General features: G+C 44.9%; 1 protein-coding gene across 5 annotated transcripts in view; it reads left to right on the top strand.

The window, feature by feature from the left end:
* Positions 1-17,666, top strand: part of LOC143764762 (C-Jun-amino-terminal kinase-interacting protein 4-like) — a 951,487-nt gene extending 933,821 nt beyond the window's left edge. For 4 of the 5 annotated variants that reach the window (XM_077250696.1, XM_077250699.1, XM_077250700.1 and 1 more), the window contains 2 exons: positions 14,904-15,005; positions 15,077-17,666. In XM_077250696.1, the coding sequence (XP_077106811.1) occupies positions 14,904-15,005; positions 15,077-15,189 (215 nt within the window). In that variant the 3' untranslated portion in view covers positions 15,190-17,666. The remainder of the gene's footprint in view (positions 1-14,903; positions 15,006-15,076) is intronic. The other variant, XM_077250698.1, reaches the window with a different exon arrangement.
* Positions 17,667-21,510: the final 3,844 nt, after the last annotated feature.

Genomic DNA, 21,510 nt, shown 5'->3' with positions numbered 1-21,510 from the left:
CAGACTCTACATTATAATGTACCCCCATAGGTGTCTCTATAGTATAATGTACCCCCCATCGGCAGACTCTATAGTATAATGCACTCCCCATAGGCAGAGTCTATAGCAGGGGTCTCAAACTGCATTCCTTGATGGCCGCAAACCATGCGTGTCTTCAAGATTTCCTTAGCATTGCACAAGATGCTGGAATCATTCTGTGCAGGTGACTAAATTATCACCTGTGCAATACAAGGAAGTCCTGAAAACATGGCCTGTTTGCTTCCCTCCAGGAATGCAGTTTGAGACCTGTGGTCAATAGTATAATGCACGGCCCATAGGCAGTCTCTATAGTATAATGCACTCCCCATAGGCAAACTCTATAGTGTAATGCACTCCCCAAAGGCAGCCTCTATATTATAATGCACCCCCAATAGGCAGCCTCTCTATTATAATGCACCCCATAGGCAGCCTCAGTATCATAACGCGCCCCCATAGGCAGCCTCTGTATCATAATGCACCCCCCATATGCAGCCTCTGTATTATAATGCACTCCGATAGGCAGCCTCCGTATTATAATGCACCCCCAGAGGCAACCTCTATATTATAATTTACCCCGTAGGCAGCCTCTGTATTATAATGTACCCCTATAGGCAGCCTCTGTATTATAATGAACCCCCATAGGCAGCCTCTGTATTATAATGAACCCCATAGGCAGACTTTGTATTATAATGAACCCCCATAAGTAGACTCTGTATTATAATGAACCCCATAGGCAGCCTCTGTATTATAATGAAGCCCCATAGGCAGCCTCTGTATTATAATGAACCCCCATAGGCAGCCTCTATAGTGTAATACAGCCCCCAAAAATACTCTCCTCATGTCCTCCTGCACCGAACTCCCGCTCCTCTATGGACCGCAGGCGCCAGGCAGTGACATCATCGCGACCCCCCTGTCAGTGTCGGCGTCGGTGACGTCAGACGCTGACAGGGGAATGATGGGAGAGGGAGCGTAATGCTCCTTTTCTCATCAATGCAGTCAGCTGCATCGCCATCTAACTGATACAGTTGGATCTGCGATGACTGGCGGGGGAGCCCCATAGCGGCCAGGCGGCCGAGCAGGGATCGATCCGCCCTGCTCGGCCGCAGAATGTAACTGTATCGGCGCGATGTGCATGCCAATACAGTTACAGTAGTGTAGCTCCAGGTTGGCCCCCTCAAAGCGCTGGACCCGGGGCGACTACCCCCTCTGCCCCCCCCCGGTAGCTACGCTACTGATGTGTTTCAACACAGCTTCGTCAGGGGTCAATATGTCTTTAAAGCATGGTAGAAAACCCGAGAACCCGGAGGTAATCTTCGCAAAATTGTGCAGAACATATAAACTCCTTGCAGATGTTGTTCTTTGTCTGATTTGAAACTAGGACTCCAGCGCTGCAAAGCAACAGTGCTAACCACTGAGCCACCTTTCTGCCCCGTGGTTCATGATTGGGTTAAACTGTTGATTTCTAATGTTTCTTCTGATGCATTCTATTTTTTAATTTGCCTTGTCAACTGCTGTTTAGCAGTCATCACATATTTTTTATTGGCAATTGTCCTCCAATTTTTTTTTACATCTTAAGGACGCAACCAGTATTGGCCTTGTGGACACAGCCCCATTTTAGAAATTTGCCTAGTTACTTATGTGGTGGCAAACTGGGAATGCTACTTTGCTTAATGAGCTTAGATCGTATTCATGAGACACATTTGATTTTTCATTATTAGTAAGTTAGGTTGCATTGTTTTTACAATTTTTTTTTCTTTCTAAAAAGTAAAAATGGAATTCTAGATAAAATAGCAGGTTATAAAACTTTTTCTGTACTTAAAACATTCAAAAGTGTAAAAAAAATGTGTTAGTTATTTTAACCCAACAAAAGGAACAATTGTGAAAACTAGCTCCTTTACGAACTATTCTTAGTGGTGTAGAAAGTATTTTTATCACATGGTGGTTTCATAGAATGAATAAAAAAGGAAACATTACTTTTTGTTAAAAAAATGCTGTACTTTGTTTTTTATGTTTACAAGGAGCTGTAGAATAAAAAGCACTCCAAAATGTGTGACTTCTTCCAGATATGACAGTATACCTATGTGTGGTAGTAAACTGCTGTTTGAGCACAAAATGCTGTCTGACTTTTTGAGTGCAAGTTTTGCTGAAGCTCTTTACATGGGTCATGTCACGTTTACAGAGCCCCTAATGTACCAATATAGTTGATATCCCTCAGCAGTTACTCCATTTTAAAACCACAATGCTAGATGAAATTATCACAAGATCACCCGTGCAGTGACAATATTTGGGAAAGTACGTACCTCAAAAAATTCATCTAGTTGTGTAATCTCTGTTAGGCTTAGAATGGAAGGACCACACCTTGGCTTTTTAAAGGGAAGGTGCCGTGATTTTAGTTTTTGTTTTAATAATTATTGATTATATATTCAATTATTTTTAATACAAAAGTAAATGTACTACTTTCGTACTTTTTTATTTATTCACTTTTACTTTTACCACTGGAGGCCGCCATTTTCATTAGTGTGGGTGTCAGTGTCTGGGTACGACACTTGCACACCTCACTTACGGCAGCCATGGGCATAGGAGCCAACGGTCAGACTCCGACCACATCTCATTTCATTGCCTCACAGCTGTGACTTGGGCACGCCCACTGAGCTGCTACGTCACATGTCATGGTTCGTTCTCAATGGCAAGAGAACGTAACCAAGCAAAGATAAGGACTAGCTCTTGGAAGATGGGATCTAGAACTGACCATGAGCTAAACCTGCCGCACAACTAAAAGTGGCCGGGTAGCGTGCCTACGTTTTATCCCTAGACGCCCAGCGCCAGCCGGAGGTCTAACTAATCCTAGCAGAGGAAAATACAGACCTGGCTTACCTCTAGAGAATTTCCCCGAAAGGCAGACAGAAGACCCCCACATATATTGTCGGTGATTTCAGAGGAAATAGACATACGTAGTATGAAGATAGGTTTAGCAAAATCGAGGTCCGCTTACTAGATAGCAGAAAGACAGAAAAGGGAACTTCACGGTCAGCTGAAAAACCCTTTCAAAATACCATCCTGAAATTACTTTAAGACTCTATTATCAACTCATGACACCAGAGTGGCAATTTCAGATCACAAGAGCTTCCAGGCACAGAAATAAACAATAACTGTGAACTGGAACAAAAATGCAAAAACAAACTAAGGACGAGAGTCCAACTTAGCTGGTAGTTGTCTAGTAGCAGGAACATGCAACAGAAAGGCTTCTGATTACATAGATGGCCGGCATAGAAAAGACTGAGGAGCAAGGCTAAATAGGAAAACTCCCACATCCTGATGGAAACAGGTGAACATAGGAGATGATGCATACAAGTTCAGTTCCACCAGTGACCACCGGGGGAGCCCGGAATCCAATTTCACAACAGTCACAGCTGTGAGAGGAGATCGTGGCCATTTTGTTGTTTAATTTCCCCTGTCATCGCATACACAGCTCAGTGCGTGCGATGGCAGGAGCTGCCAGGGAGAAGCTGCTGCTGGGAAGCGAGGGTCCGAGGTAAGTATCTGCAGCGAGGAGCGGTGATTGCAGCCTGTACTTAGTATTACAGTACAGGCTGCAATCACTGCTGACCTGTTCAGAGCACAGCAGGGAGATCGTCACACTGCTCTGCCCTGAATATGATTCAGCACTTCCTGAGAGAGGACGGAAGGTAAGTACAGGGGGTTTTTTTTTCTTATGCATCTACCACTGCTACCAGCCCCTATATACCACTGCTGCCTGCCCCTATATACCACCTACCACTGCTACCTGCCCCTATATACCACTGCTGCCTGCCCCTGTATACCACCTACCACTGCTACCTGCCTCTGTATACCACTGCTACCTGCCTCTATATACAACTGCTACCTGCCTCTATATACCACTGCTACCTGCCTCTATATACCACCTACCACTGCTACCAGCCCCTATATACCACCTACCACTGCTACCAGCCCCTATATACCACTACTGCCTGCCTCTATATACCACTGCTGCCTGCCTTTATATACCACTGCTACATGCCTCTATATACCCCTGCTAGCTGCCTCTATATACCACTGCTAGCTGCCTCTATATACCACTGCTAGCTGCCTCTATATACCACTGCTAGCTGCCTCTATATACCACTGCTAGCTGCCCCTATATACCACTACCTGCCTCTGTATACCACTGCTACCTGCCTCTGTATACCACTGCTACCTGCCTCTATATACCACTGCTACCTGCCTCTATATACCACCTACCACTGCTACCTGCCTCTATATACCACTGCTACCTGCCTCTATATACCACTGCTACCTGCCTCTATATACCACTGCTACCTGCCTCTATATACCACTGCTACCTGCCTTTATATACCACTGATACATGCCTCTATATACCCCTGCTACCTGCCTCTATATACCACTGCTAGCTGCCTCTATATACCACTGCTAGCTGCCTCTATATACCACTGCTAGCTGCCTCTATATACCACTGCTAGCCGCCTCTATATACCATTGCTACCTGCCCCTATATACCACTGCTACTTGCCTCTGTATACCACTGCTACCTGCCTCTGTATACCACTGCTACCTGCCTTTGTATACCACCTACCACTGCTGCCTGCCTCTATATACCACTGCTGCCTGCCTCTATATACCACTGCTGCCTGCCTCTGTATAACACTGCTGCCTGCCTCTGTATACCACTGCTGCCTGCCTCTGTATACCACTGCTGCCTGCCTCTGTATACCACTGCTGCCTGCCTCTGTATACCACTGCTACCTGCCTCTGTATACCAATGCTACCTGCCTGTGTATACCACTGCTACCTGCCTCTATATACTACCTACCACTGCTACCTGCCTCTATATACCACTATCTGCCTCTATATACCACTGCTACCTGCCTCTATATACACCTACCACTGCTACCTCTGTCCTGTGTAGCTAATCTAGTCCTGTGTAGCTAATCTAGTCCTGCGTAGCTAATCTAGTCCTGTGTAGCTAATTTAGTCCTGTGTAGCTAATCCTGTCCTGTGTACTGTGTTCTCAGCAGTCAGTATCACACAGGACAGGATTAGATACACGGCTCAGCAGTCGGTATCACACAGGACAGGATTAGATACACAGCTCAGCAGTCGGTATCACACAGGACAGGATTAGATACACGGCTCAGCAGTCGGTATCACACAGGACAGGATTAGATACACGGCTCAGCAGTCAGTATCTAATCCTCTCTTATGCACTCCTCTCACCCCCTGCGTGTCTTTCCCCATTGTGGTTTATTATTTTTGTTGTGGGAGGGGAGGGAGTCGAGGATTATGCATTCGGTATGGTTAAAAAAAGATTAATAAAGGACTTTATTCTGGCCGAGTCTTTATTTACAATACAACTATAGGATTAGTAATGGATGGGCGCCTTATAGACGCCTCTCCATTACTAAGCCGTGAGCTTGGTGTCACCGGACAATATGAAGGTGACATTAACCCCACAAATATGAACCCCACTTGCTACCGCTACAGGGCAAGTGGAAATTGCCAGGCAAAGTGCCAGAAAAGGTGCATATAAAAGGCGGCTGAGAGCTGATGTTTTTAGCCTGGGGGGACAATATCCATGGCCCCTTCCTAGGCTATTAATGTCAGCCCGCAGCTGTCTGCATAGTATTTGATGGCTATTAATTATAGGGGGCCCCACGTCTTTTTTGGTGGGTGTCCCCCATTTTAATAGCCAGTAAAGGCTAAGTATACAGTTGGGAGCGTGTGAGTGTGAGCACACCCTCCCCCCCCCCTAGACCAGTACACTGCTCTCCTGAAATACTCTGTGCTCCTGTCACCCTGCTCCTTCCACCATACATCTCTGTGACCTCCCTAGCGCAGCACAATACCATATGGATCACGTATAATGCCGCTATATATATTTATCACATAATACTCCCATAAAGACCACACATTATGCCGAGATATTATAATATATATATATAATATCACACATTATGCCGCCAAGTATTGTGTGATCTATGTGACGGTATTATGTTTGATCAGTGTTGTGGAATGATGTAAAAACTATATGACGGTGGTATATGACAACTATATTGTGGGATTATATGTGATCTATGTGGCAGTACTAGGTGAGAATTATATGGCGGTATTATGTGTGATCTATATGGTGGTATTATGTGAGAACTGTATGACAGTATTGTGTGATCTATTTGATAGTATTGTGTGTGATCTATATGGCGGTATTATGTGTGATCTATATGGCGGTATTATGTGAGAACACTATGGCAGTATTATCTTCCGAAAGCGGACCCATTCTATGGTGGTTCTGGCTGAGCACCTGCACGTGGGTCTGGGGTAATAGAGGGGGCAGCATGACCTCCAGTTAGGTGCAGTCAGGGCTGGTGAGCCAGCTGAAGAGAGGGGTCTCATTTTTATCGTTGCTATATGTCTACATTTCCTTCCCAGCGTCACCCCAGACTGCGCCTGTCGTCTCACTTTCACACATCGCCAGGATAGGATGGAGAAGACAGGATCTAAGGAGGGGAATGGGGTCTGCATGCAAAGTCTGGATCAGAACAGGCCATCAATCCACAGAAATGTTTCCTGGATTTCTGTGGAGCAGACGGTCCATCCATGTGTATAAAAGACAGCGCTCTATGTACAAACCCTGGCTGTTCCGCACACCAAACGGGGTGCCCCCCATAGACCAGATACACTGCTCTCCTGAAATACTCTGTGCTGCTGTCACCCTGCTCCCTCCACCATATATCTCCCAGAATCCTTGCTGCCTGCCATCCTCGGTGACTGTCTACTTGTCAGTATAAGGCTGCCATCACACTATCAGTATTTGGTCAGTATTTTACCTCAGTATTTGTAAGCCAAAACCAGAAGTGGGTGATAAATGCAGAAGTGGTGCATATGTTTCTATTATACTTTTCCTCTAATTGTTCCACTCCTGGTTTTGGCTTACAAATACTGAGGTAAAATACTGACGAAATACTGATAGTGTGACGGCAGCCTTACTCTGCAGTCACCAACAAAATGGCTGTTCCCTGGGTTCCTGAATATCATCCTCTCTTATCCCTTAGCACAGAGGTCCCCAACTCCAGTCCTCAAGGCCCACCAACAGATCATGTTTTCAGGATTTCCTTTGTGTTGCACAGGTGTTGCAATTACCACCTGGGCAGGACTAAGGAAATCCTGAAAACATGACCTGTTGGTGGGCCTTGAGGACTGGAGTTGGGGACCTCTGCCTTAGCAAACGCCCAGAAGGGGAGGAGAGGAGTGACATCACACACATGTCAGCAGACCCCGCCCATAATTACTGTAATGTGAGCTAGTTGTACACTAGGTTTTTCTGAAATTTCAGCAGCTGCTCCTCCTAGTGTTTAAAAGTGGAAATTTCAAAACTTTTCAAATTATTTTTCATATTTTACTAAATTATAAACAAATGATAATATTTTTAAAGAAAATTTAAACATTAATTCTTTACATTTTTACAATTGCTGTAAAAAAAATTTTTTGGATGGCACCTTCCCTTTAAGGACTGATTTTGCTGGATAGGTTTTCGACCATAATGCTTTTGCAGAGCTTGTGTACTGCCAGTACAGTGAAAACACATAAGATATCGGTCCATAACTAAGAGATTATTGGCTCTTGTTTGTACTATAATACTTTTTCAGGGCACTGTACCTTGGTTTTAATTTCCCTTGAACTCCCTCTTTTTTTCATATTACCTACAATCTTAAATGTTTATTTGGATTACTGCTGCAAGTCTTTTGAAATATGGTTTCACCAGCTTTGCAGGTCTAGAGGCTGAAATTTTTGCCTATTATTCTTTGCAAATATGCTTTAGCTCCATGAGATTGGATGGAGGTGTCTGTGAGCAGCAATTTTCAACTCTTACCATATATTTTGAAAGGGGCTTAGGTCTGGACTGTGACTGGGCCATTCACACACATGAATATGACTTGATCTAAACCATTACATTGTAGCTCTAACAGTTAGTTTAGGGTATTGCTGGAAGGTGAAACTGCTCCCCAGTCTCACGTCTTTCATACCCTCAAACATAGGGAGAACACACAAACTCCTTGCACACACCTCAATCTACACTCACTCTCTGAATCCCTTCTCCCTCTTACAGAAATAAGTTCCCTACAAAATGTGGATGACTCTGCCGCTCTATATAACACCACAATAGCTGTAGCTTTGGAATCTGTTGCCCCTCTCACACATTCCAAAGCTCGCAAAATCAACAGACAGCCCTTACACACCAGCCTGACCAAAGAACTGAGGCAAGCTTCCAGGGCTGCTGAGCAGAGATGGAAATGATCCCACTCCAACGAGCACTTCATTGCATTTAAACAGTCCCTCACTAATTTCAAGTTCACACTTGCTACAGCTAAACAAACCTACTTCTCATCTCTCATATCCTCCGTCTCACAATCCTAGACAGTTATTCAACACCTTCAATTCTCTCCTCCCCAGCACCTCCTCCCTCCTCACTCATCTCAGCTGAAGACTTTGCCTCATTTTTCAAGCAGAAGATTGATAACATCAGAGATAGTTTTAGTCGACAACACGCAGAGTCCTTCCTTCCAACTGCCCAGCCCTCCACCACCAAAACCAACTTCTCCACCAGTACAGAAGATCGACTTTCCACTCTACTCTCAAGATCGCATCTCACCACCTGTGCACTTGACCCGATCCCTTCCCACTTCATCCCAAACTTCGCCACAGTCTTCATCCCAACCCTAACCCATCTCTTCAACCTATCACTAACAACTGGTGTTTTCCCCTCAAGCTTTAAACATGCCTCAATCACACCTATCCTCAAAAATCCCTCTCATGACCCATCTTCTGTATCTAGTTATCTCCCTATATCACTTCTCCCTTATGCCTCAAAACTACTGGAACAACAGATCCATCTTGAACTGTCCTCCCATCTCTCTTCCTGCTCCCTCTTTGACCGCTTACAATCTGGCTTCCGGTCACACCACTCCACTGAAACTGCCCTAACTGAGGTCACCAATGACCTATTAACCGCCAAGAGCAAGTGACACTACTATGTCCTCCTCCTCCTGGACCTGTCCTCTGCCTTTGACACAGTGGACCATTCCCTATTATTATAGACCCTCTCATCCCTTGGCATTACAGACATGGCCCTATCCTGGATCTCGTCATACCTAACAGACCGGACATTCAGCATCTCCCACTCACACACCACCTTCTCACCTCGCCCCCTTTCTGCCGGAGTCCTGCAAGGTTCAGTCCTAGGGCCACTGCTGTTCTCCATTTACACCTTTGGCCTGGGACAGCTCATAGAATCCCACGGCTTTCAGTATCACCTCTAGGCTGATGACACACAGATCTACATCTCTGGACCAGATATCACTAGCCTACTAACCAGAATCCCTCAATGTCTGTCCGCTATTTCATCCTTTTTCTCCGCTAGATTTCTAAAACTTAACATGGGCAAAACAGAATTCATCATCTTTCCCCCCAACGAACCTATCCATTACAGTAAACGGCTGCCCACTCTCCCCAGTCCCACAGACTCGCTGCCTCGGGGTAATCCTTGACACTGATCTCACCTTCAAACCACATATCCAAGCCCTTTCCACTTCCTGCCCCTTCAACTCAAAAATATTTCACGGATCCGTACATTCCTAATCCAAGAATCTGCAAAAACCCTAGTCCATGCCCTCATCATCTCCCGCCTCGACTACTGCAACCTCCTGCTCTGTGGCCTCCCCTCAAACACTCTCGCACTGTCAATCCCTTCACTGGCTCCCCATTGTCCAGAGACTCCAGTACAAAACCCTAACCATGACATACAAAGCCTTCCACAACATGTCTCCTCCGTACATCTGTGACCTCGTCTCCCGGTACTTACCTGCACGGAACCTCCGATCCTTACAAGATCTCCTTCTCTACTCCCCTCTTATCTCCTCTTCCCACAATTGCATACAAGATTTCTCTCACGCATCATCCCTACTCTGGAACTCTCTACCACAACATATCAGACTCTTGCCTACCATCGAAACCTTCAAAAAGAACCTGAAGAACTCTTCCGACAAGCCTACAACCTGCTGTAACCACTGATAGACCAAACCGCTGCACGACCAGCTCTACCCTCACCTACTGTATTTTCACCCTTGTAGATTGTGAGCCCTCGCGGGCAGGGTCCTCTGACCTCCTGTACCAGTCGTGACTTGTATTGCTTAAGATTATTGTACTTGTTTTTATTAAGTATACCCCTCCTCACATATAAAGCGCCATGGAATAAATGGCGCTATAATAATAGATAATAATAATGTGTTTGATGGGATTTGAACCCAGAACTCCAGCGCTGCAAGGCTACATTGTTGACCACTGAGCCACCGCGCTGGCCAAAGCGTATTATTCACATCTTTTCGAGGCTATTGGAATAACTGCTTTTCGCGAAAGATTTATTTGAGGAAAATTTCGAGGAACCTGGTGAATTTGAATTTAAAAAAATGTGATCATCTCTACACTTCAGGGACTAATACTACATGTAAACATAAAAGCAATGTTCTTGGCTGCATGCAAGCGCTCTGTCCAGATCGATGCAATTCTAGGGACACAATCATTGGTAGTAATGTCAAGACATCATAAAAGCAAAAGAAGGTAGTACAAAAGCACTCCGAAGGTAGTACATGCACGCTAATGAGCTGCTGTGATGGCAGCCATTATACTGAAGGACATGCCCAAACAACTATCCAACACTCATCAAGATATAAAGAGCATAGAACACATGCATACTCATAACATGGAATTATAAGAAGACAATTATATAAAAAACTAGATGGCCCGTTTCTAATGCATCGGGTATTCTAGAATATGTATGTATGTATGTATGTCGCGCTTAGCACAACCATGTAGTATATAGCACAGCCACGTAGTATATTGCACAGCCACGTAGTATATAGCACAGCCACGTAGTATATAGCAGCCATGTAGTATATAGCAGCCACATAGTATATAACACAGCCCACATAATATATAGCACAGCCCATGTAATATATAGCACAGCCCACACAGTATATAACACAGGCCACGTAGTATATAACACAGCCCATGTAGTATATAGCACAGCCCACGTAGTATATAGCACAGCCCACGTTATAGCACATCGCACGTAATATATAGCACACCCCACACAGTATATAACACAGGCCACGTAGTATATAACAGCTCACGTAGTATATAGCACAGCCCACGTAGTATAGAACACAGCCCATGCTGTATATAACACAGGCCACATAGTATATAACACAGCCCATGCAGTATATAACAGCCCACGTAGTAAATAGCAGTGTGGGCACCATATCCCTGTTAAAAAAAAAATTAAAATAAAAAATAGTTATATACTCACCCTCCGGCGTCCAGCGAAGCTGTGCCGATGTGCGCGATGCTGCCGCCAGCTTCCGTTCCCAGTGATGCATTGCGAAATTACCCAGATGACTTGGTGATCATGCGAGACCGCTAAGTCATCTGGGTAATTTTGCAATGCACCACTGGGAACGGAAGCTGGCGGCAGCATGGCACGCATCGGAGGACGGCGGTAGGTGAGAATAGCACAATTTTTTTTTTAATTATTTTTAACATTATATCTTTTTACTATTGATGCTGCATAGGCAGCATCAATAGTAAAAAGTTGGTCCAGGATGGGGCGACACACTGGCGCTGACTGGAGGGGAGTAGGGAGGGGGCACTGACTGGAGGAGAGTAGGGAAGGGCCAATTCGCGGCCTGACTAAGCCTGTCACTGTCAGGCCGCGACCAATCAGCGACGCGGGATTTCCGTTACAGACAGACTGAAGTACCGCTTAGACGATTATATAGATAGATGTATGCATAGTTATTATATAGATGCACATAGAGTGACAAAGGGAAAACTGAGGTACATAGAGTAGTGTTCAAAAAAATTATAGCAGTTCAATATGACTAACCAGATTAATCACTGGTTTTAGTATAAATTATATTACCACATGTCAAACCGTTTACCAGATTGTGCAGAAGATTCTAAGAAAATCGCAAGACTCCGCATTCATGATCTGCAGTTTTTGAGTCTACACATTGGAATAATTAATTGGAAGGGTGCGTGTTCACCATAATAGCAGCATGGAGTTCAATTAATGAGGTCAATCATTCTGGGAAGAAACTGGTGTGAATCAGGTGTGTTTGCCTCCAGTTTTACCCACCTCCCCTCTCCATAGAATCTCAGTAATGGAAAATGTCTGAATCACTGAAGACAGATGTACCCATCAACAAAGAGTGTCAGATCAATCCAGGAGGAGAAAGAAGCATATTTTTCTGATAAGAGATATCAGAGTTCCTTATTTTAATTTGTACTATTGATTTATGAAATAAAAATTAAAAGTAGAGGCAATTTTTCTTTTTTTTTCATTTAGTTTTTCCCTTCTTTTCCAAAAGCCACAACTTTATTTTCTGTCAACATGTGGAAGGAATTGTTCCAAGTGCGAGAAAATGGTGAAAAATATGCCATTTCCAACTTTGTTTTTATGATTCACATTGAACCTGCGATCGTCAGATCACTTATACTATATACTGCAGAAGCTTTCATGTCATTTAAATGCCACGCTCAGAGACTGACTCTGCTTCAACAAATTAAACAAAAAAGAATACCGTATTTTCCGGCGTATAAGACGACTGGGCGTATAAGACGACCCCCCAACTTTACCAGTTAAAATATAAAATCTTCTTAAAAGTCGGGGGTCTTCTTATACACCCTATGTCGTCTTATAGGGCCGGTGAATATGTGCCTTTTGGGGGGGGGGGGAGTGATCCTGATGACGAGGGGGCGTCTCACAGGAAAGTGAGTATCCCCCATTACCTTATCGTAGCGGTGCAGCGTGGGGGTCTCAGTGCTGGGAGTGGCGGCGGCGGCTGCTGTGCTCTGGTGCGGCGGCTGCTGTGCTCTGGTGCGGCGGCTCCTCTTCTGTGTGGGGCCTCTGTGCTGTGCGGTGGCGGCGGCATATCTTTATCCAGTTGGGGCTCCTCCGGCATCTCCTTAGCCCTGGAGGCCCCGCCGCAACTCCATCGGTGCAATGCAGCGGCCATTTTCCCGGAGGCAGCTCAATAGGTGCGATGCGGTGGCCTCCGGGAAAATGGCCGCTGCTCAGATTCAGATCTCGTCCCGAAATCTCGGGACACGAGATCTGAATCTGAGCAGCGGCCATTTTCCCGGAGGCCACCACATTGCACCGATGGAGTTGCGGCGGGGCCTCCAGGGCTAAGGAGATGCCGGAGGAGCCCCAACTGGATAAAGATACGCCGCTGCCGCCGCCACCTCACAGCACAGAGGCCCCACACAGAAGAGGAGCCGCCACACCAGAACACAGCAGCTGCCGCCGCTCCCAGCACTGACACCCCCACGCTGCACCGCTAGGATAAGGTAATGGGGATTACTCACTTTCCTGTGAGACGCCCCCTCGTCATCAGGATCACTCCCCCTCCCCACCCACCATATACACCGGCGTACAAGTCGATTCCCGGCGTATAAGACGACCCCCGACTTTTAAGAAGATTTTCGGGGGTTAAAAAGTCGTCTTATACGCCGGAAAATACGGTACATATATTAATGATAAACACAAGACAAACTAGATAAAAATATATATAAATACAGAAATAAGGAATTTGATGCAGAAAGGGCTATACAGTTAAGTATAGCGTAATTGGAATACCAGTCCGGTCAGTAGATGGTAGAGTGCATATAAGGCTACTTTCACACTAGCGTCGTGCACTGCAAGTCGCTATGCATCGTTTGGTTGAAAAAACGCATCCTGCAAAAGTGCTTGCAGGATGCGTTTTTTCACCATTGATTAGCATTAGCGTCGCATTGCGACGCTTTGCCACACGTCGCAAATGTTGTGCGACAGTTGCGCCGTGTTGTGGCGGACCGTCGGCTGCAAAAAAACGTTACATGTAACGTTTTTTGCTGCAGACGGACCGCCATTTCCGACCGCGCATGCGCGGCCGGAACTCCGCCCCCACCTCCCCGCACCTCACAATGGGGCAGCGGATGCGTGGAAAAACAGCATCCGCCGAGTACGACGCTAGTGTGCAAGAAGCCTAATATAGTGGTGGATTGGGTACAGATGAGAGGCTTCTCTCACCTCTGCTGTTCTGTGCAGGGCTACAGATGCGTCACCATATAGAGATCTACTTTTAATAGCTGTTTGCTACCCCTTGTGCTAATGCACCAAACTGTCAAACAGCCGCATGCCACACATCACAGCCTGCGAGCCACATGCAGCTCTCGAGCTTGAGGTTCAGGACCCCTGCCCTAAAATGTAATGGGCAAGAGGGCAAAATATTGTGTTTCTTCTCAAACCCAAGACTTCACCCCCATTAGGTTTATTTATGTACCGTACTTTTTTTTTTATTATTGAAAAAAAGACTGGAAAAAAATCCTTTCTATGTTTGTGTGATTAATATACAATTCTGCAGTCCCTGAATTTCTCCACAATCACTGAGAATAATGAGCTCATGCCATTTTGTCTTCTCCCTTTCTAAGATTTTTTTATATACCGTAGTTCTTTCTTTTTGCACAATAAATAAAAAAAATAGAATGAAAGAGAAGGAGATGATTAAAGGACAAATGGATGCTATTTTGTTTTATAATTGTGTTCCTTTAATAGAAAAAAATTCCAGATCCTTTTAATGTTTTTTAAATAACATTATCATACTCAAATTTCATGAATCAAGCTTCACATTTTTGTGATTTTGATTTTAGTTTTTAGGCTACATTTATATTACTGTGTGACACAAAGCAAAAATGGTGCTTTATTTAGAAAAATAGATATGGAAAAAAATGTTCTGAAAATGTTCTTCACTTGACAGGTTGTATCAACCCTTCATTGCCAGGAGGGAGCAGTGAAAGCACAAGAATCTCTAGTGTCTTAGTGATGAGCGGAGGTGAAGGATACATAAACTTTAAGATCGGTATGTAAAATGGTGATTGACTGACGATGACCTCCACAATTTTATATGCTTATTTTTACTGTTTAATATAGGTGATGAAAATGGAGACACAGAGGAAGGTTATGGAGAACTTCTGCAAACAAACCCAAGATACAGAAGATCTGAAAGAAGCCATCTCATTGTATGGCAGATACAAAGTCCATAATAGAAGATCATTTCATGATGACATTAAAATACATTGACAAAACTGACTTGAGATGCAAAGTGTGAAAGTTTGTGTTGGGGGATTGATTGGTAACTTTTTACTGTAGCTGCAATGCATCTGCCGTAATGTAAAACCTGACATTCTGGGTCTTGTGCAATTTATATCTTTGGGTTAAAATATAGTTGTGTTGTGGGTATTATTTATTTGCTATTGGCTACTGGACATGTCATTCAGTGATGTCTCAAAGGGTTCATCCTGATTCTTCTCATTCTTTGTATATTTTTGAGTTGGAACAAATGAATGTGGCGAGTCTCTAGCACAACCACCTATGGCTTTACTTTTACAAATTTCAAGACATACTATAACATATACTATATATACGGTATAGGTGCAGACAGAGCCACAATGATGGCACATTGCTAGTATTATTGGGTACCCCATCTTGCGCCCCCCCCCCCCCCCCCATCCCCAAGTGATCGCAGTGCTAGGAAAAGTGCTGCCACTCTTACCTCAAGTTTTGTTTCTGGAGCAGGCTATTGTATTTAATGAGCCAGTAATGCGGCCTCAAGAGGTCAGTGAGGATCACAGAGTGTGCTCCCTCACTAACAAGATATTGATGGCATATCCTAGCAATTAGCAATGTGGTGTTGGTGTTTGTGCTGAGAAAAGTATTTTAAAGGGCATTTGTCAGCAAGTTTTTGCTATGCAATCTGAGAGCAGCATGATGTAGTGGCTGAGGCCCTGATTCCAACGATGGATCACTTACTAGATTCTCTGCTGTTTCAATACAATCAGTGTTTTATCAGCACAGGACAAACTGCCTCGTGCCTCCTATCCCTCCTGCTCTGTTGAGCCACGCCTCCACCACTGGCCAGCAGCTTTTGTGAATATACAGTGTACACAGAAATCTGCCTATCAGTGGTGTAACAGGGCTCAGCATTTAGCGCACTGCTACCAAAAACTGGGATTTTATCACAACTGCTGCACCCAGTACACTAAGTGATATGTTTCTTGAATCAGGGTTTCTGTCCCTAACTTGTGCTGCTCTCAGATGACGTAGCAAACACCTATCACTAATTCCCTTTAAACAGTGTAAGAACACTGTATAAAAATAGGCAGTGTATGCTTGGCTGCGTTTGCTGCATTGTCCTCTACAGATCCTGGTTGCATTAATTGTTTACATGATTGTAACTGAAGATTGTATTAGTTCTCAGGGTTTATTGATATAATACTGTAAAAGGGTTGATCATTGTTAAATATCACGCTCGGCACACCAATTAAAAATTGTTTCCATTTATTTGCCATGAAAAGGCCCAGTGATGAGGTAATATCTGGTGGTGTTCAATGTGCATAGCAACATACATGCTGATGTAAAGATCCAAGTGCTGCCTGTTTTTCATGCAGTCACTCTTCTCACAGCTTGCTCTCTGCATAGTGATCCTGTGTTAATTGCAGATCAGCTAATGGAAATCCCAAGCAGAGCAGCAAGTCGATTGAAGGGTTATTCCCAAGATGGTAAGTTATACCTTATTCATAGGATAACTTGGTGATACTGGAGGTCCAACTGCTGGGAACCCCAGCGATCCAGAGAACAGGTCTCTGAAAACTGACTCTACAGAGCCCAGTCTTGAATGGAGTGGAGGTTCTCATGTTCGACCTTCAATGTCTATGGGACTGCCAGAAAAAAACGCGTCAATCTCTGGATTGTAGGGAGTCTCAGTGATCTGTAAGTCATCTGTCCTATTAAAAGGGAATATAACTTGGCAATAACCCTTCAATTTCGAAGTAAAATAACTGTTATTTTGATCATTTTTTTAACAGCAAGTGAATGTCAAATATTTTTGTGAACTATACAGTGTATGTAATATTTAATGGTGATCAATGCCCTTCATTCTTTACCAGCACATGTCTAGCAGGCAACTTGTGGGTTATGTGCTTAGTAACTGACCATCCATGAAAACACACACTGGACATTAAAGGGGTTGGCCAATGAAAACAAATTAACACCTATCCACATGATCGAGAGGGTCCCACTGCTGGGACCCTCACTGATCTTCAGAACTGGGAGTTTTTATCCATGTTGGGAAAGAACAGCAGTGAGCATGCTCGCCCTGCACTCCATAAATTCCCTGTTGAGATCTGCTTCTTATGTCAGCCCCCATAGTAAATGACTGGAGCGTTGTTAAGGCAACATGCATCATTATTTTGTAGCTGACATAAGAATTCCTAGTTCTCCAGACCTGTATGCGTTTCAAGCAGTAAGACAGGTTTTAACTGGACAATCTCTTTAATCCTCAGCAGTCTGCTGCTTCTCAGGTTTACTATGCCTTTTGTAAATTGTAATTTCTGGTAATCTTTGTTAGCTGAACAGTATGCAATAGACACGTGGTTGACAGATCACAATGGGAGAGATTTATCAAGCAAAGTGTGCAACAAAAGTTTACTTTGTCTAAAAATTAAATAGATAAATATGTCTACTGTGTGTGTGTTTGTTTGATTGGTTCATACCTTTACAGGGAAATACATCATGCCTGCTTGTGTCTGTGCTCAGCACAGTTCTTTTATTGGCTGATAGTAAATTGGACACCAGTGATTGTATGGAATATTCAGTGGGAAATCAAACATAAAATCCAAAAATTGTTAAATAAAACAGAAAAAGGACGGCACCTCTTATAATACAATTCAACAAATTAGTATATGAAGCAAAGGTACCCAACCATTGGGTGCTCACATATTAACTGTTGTTGAAAAGCGTCTCACCCTGTAACAGGGTAGAATGAACAGTAGTGATTGCTGATGCATTGTAACGAATGGAAACGGAGGCACAAATGGTGAAGTTCAAATTCGTTATTATTGTAATTTAATGTGGAACCTAGACCATAGTCCGGGGGGCTCCGAAGGGGGCGTTACAACCTTACCACAGAAACCTGTGGTAAGACCCCTCGAACAGGGTCAGAATGGGATGCCTGGGGGACCCGGGTGCTACCTCCAGTTAGACCCCGGACTCATGGTAGCTGACCCAGCGGGAAAGACTGACAAGCTTGGTTAGTGGGTGACTTAGAGCTAACCGGTGGGTACCGAGGGTACATGTAGAAGCTGGTTCCAGCTGTACTGACGTTGTCCAGAGGTTCGAGTAACTGAATGGCGGGACGAGACGGAACTGTAGCAAGCAGATTGGAGATCGTCCAGGAAAGCCAGGTAACGGGTAGCAGATGTGGAGACAAACAGTGTAAGCGGAACACTGGCAGAGTCAGAAATAGAAGCACATGCTAGCAGCATTCGGAAGTTAGCAACTGAGGATACTTGTTGCTCCGGCACCCTATGGTGGAGGGGCTAGAAATAGTAATCATTAACATGCCATTGGTCAGAAACACTTTTTGGAAAATGCGCGCTGTCTCTTTAAGAGACCAGGAGCGAATGCTCACACGACCTAAGCATACAGCCGGAAGACCGGCTGGCTTCATGCCAGGAAGCAGAGGCCCTGTCAGTACAGCATGGAGCCGGCACAGAGCGGGAGTTCCTGACGGGGACCCCGCGAAAGTACAGGGCTCGGACCGGGTGTAACATTATCCCCCTCTTTACGCCCCCTCTTTTTCAAGCCTGCATAGAATCTTTTCAGATGGAAGGAGCCTGGATATTCTCTTTAGGCTCCCATGACATCTCCTCAGGACCAAAGCCTTTCCAATCCACCAAATAAAAAATCTTACCCCTTACTCTTTCAGTGGCCAAGATGTTCTTTACCTCAAAAACATCCCCCTCACTGACGGGCTCAGGAGTGGAACCTGGGTCTTTAAAGAAGGAGCTCAAAACTACTGGTTCGAGGAGGGAAACATGGAAAGAGTTAGGCACATGCAAAGAAGCAGGCAATTTCAATTTGTACGAGACTGCGTTGATCTGTTTCAAGACTTTAAATGGACCGATGAAGCGGGGACCCAGTTCATATGAGGGCACCTTCAGATGAATATACCTGGTGGAGAGCCACACCTTATCTTCAGGCCAAAAGATAGGTGCATCCAGACCTCTTTTGTCCGCATGCCTCTTCATACGTTGTGAGGCTTTCTCCATGGCGACCTTGGTGTCGCTCCATACTTTTGAGAATACCCCAGTAAAGATGTCAGCTGCAGGGACGCCTGAAGACCCAGAGATGGAAAGAGGGATCCTGGGTTGGAGTCCAAACACAATCTGAAATGGAGATTTTCCAGAGGATTCACTTACTTGATTATTGTACGAGAATTCTGCCCAAGGCAGCAATTTGATCCAGTCATCATGATACACATTGACGAAGTGACTCAGTAATCCAGTTAGAATTTGATTGGTTCTCTCTACTTGCCCATTGGATTGAGGGTGGTATGCAGAAGAGAAGTCCAGTTCCACTTGCACAGATTTACAAACCGCTCTCCAGAACTTGGAGGTGAACTGGACGCCCCTGTCGGACACAATGTGGAGAGGAAAACCATGGAGACGGAAGACGTGCTGCATGAAATGGTCAGTGAGCTCAGGAGCAGATGGAAGACGGGTAACGGAACGAAGTGGGCCATCTTCGAGAAACGATCCACCTTTACCCAGATGACAGAACAGCCGGCAGAGACGGGAAGATCAGTAATTAAGTCCTTTGTGATGTACTGCCAGGGAACTGAAGGAACAGAGAGAGGTAATAGCTGCCCGGAGGGCCGATGCTTAGCATTCTTGTTGTGGGCACGTGAAGGACAGGCCTCAATATATTCCTGGACATCTTTGCCCATGGTAGGCCACAAGTAGTAACGGCAGATGAGTTGCAGAGTCTTTTTCTGACCAACATGGCCAGCCAACTGGGAAGAATGACCCCACTGGAGGACATGGCTCTGTTCCGAAGTAGATACAAGAGTCTTTCCTGGAGGAAGTTGAGCAAGATTAACTGCGGCTACGGACAGAAACCTGGACGGTTCAATGATGTGTTACTGTTTTTCCTCCAAATTGGGAGGCAGGAACGCTCTAGAGTGCATCGGCTTTAACGTTCCTATCAGCTGGACGGAAATGAAGAACAAAATTAAATGGGGCAAAAAACAAGGCCCAGCGGGACTTTGTGTGGATTGGAGATAAGCAAAGTTTTTATGATCAGTGAAGATGACAACCTGATGGACCACTCCCTCGAGATGTCGATACTCTTGCAGGGTTAACTTGATTGCCAACAATTCTCGATCTCCCATGGAATAGTTTCTTTCTGAAGTAGAAAAGACCTTCGAGAAGAAACCACAGGTGACCATCCGACCGGTGGACGACTTCTGGGTGAGCACTGCACCAGCACCTATGGACGAAGCATCTACCTCTAGCAAGAAATGTTTATCTGAATCCGGTCGATGAAGAACGGGTGCAGAGGAGAAGGCCTGTTTTAGAGAAACAAAAGCCTCCTCTGCCTCAGGAGTCCAATCCTTGGCATTTGCGCCTTTCCGGGTCAAGGCCGAGATGGGTGCCACTCGGGTGGAAAAGTGTGGAATAAACGGTAATAGTTGTCGAACCCCAGGAACCGTTGTATGGCTTTCAGACCGGATGGGCGAGGCCACTTAAGAATGGCAGATACCTTCTCCGGATCCATATTTAATCCTGTGGACGAGACAATATAACCAAGGAAAGGTCTCTGCTCAAAGAGACATTTTTCAAATTGAGCATAAAGTCTGTTCTCCCTGAGTCTTTGAAAGACCAGACGTACTTGTCTCTGGTGGGAGGCTAAATCTGCAGGGAAGATCAGAATGTCATTCAGGTAAACAACAACACATGAATAGAGCAGATCTCTGAAAATGTACAGTAATTTACGAATTCCTGAAAAACTGCAGGTGCATTAATTAGACCGAAACACATAACCAGGTATTCGTAGTGTCCGTCCCGGGTGTTAAAAGCGGTTTTCCACTCGTCTCCTTTATGAATACGTATTAGGTTGTAGGCCCCTCTGAGGTCCAGTTTGGTGAAGATTTTAGAACCCCTAAGATGATCAAACAACTCTGAGATAAGCAGCAACGGATACCTGTTCTTTACTGTTAACTGGTTCAACCCCGTGTAATCGATACTGTGCCGAAGAGATCCATCTTTTTTCTTCACAAAGAAGAATCCTGCTCTAGCTGGCAAGGATGACTTCTGGCCAGGTTCTCCTGAATGTAGTCAGACATGGACTGGGTCTCTGCTTGAGAAAGAGGATAGATTTGCCCCCAAGGGAGAGATGTTCCGGGAAGCAGATCAATCGGGCAATCATACGACCTGTGTGGAGGTAATCTCTCTGCCTCCTTTTTCCCGAAGACATCAGCGGAGGGTAGATCCGGCAGAGCAGTGGACTGGGCTGGAGGAAGAACA

Source organism: Ranitomeya variabilis, chromosome 4 (genome assembly GCF_051348905.1).
Source record: "Ranitomeya variabilis isolate aRanVar5 chromosome 4, aRanVar5.hap1, whole genome shotgun sequence".
NCBI classification, from domain to species: Eukaryota; Metazoa; Chordata; class Amphibia; order Anura; family Dendrobatidae; genus Ranitomeya; species Ranitomeya variabilis.
The sequence above is the reverse complement of the archived record's forward strand: the minus strand, read 5'-3'. Positions and strand labels throughout refer to the sequence as shown.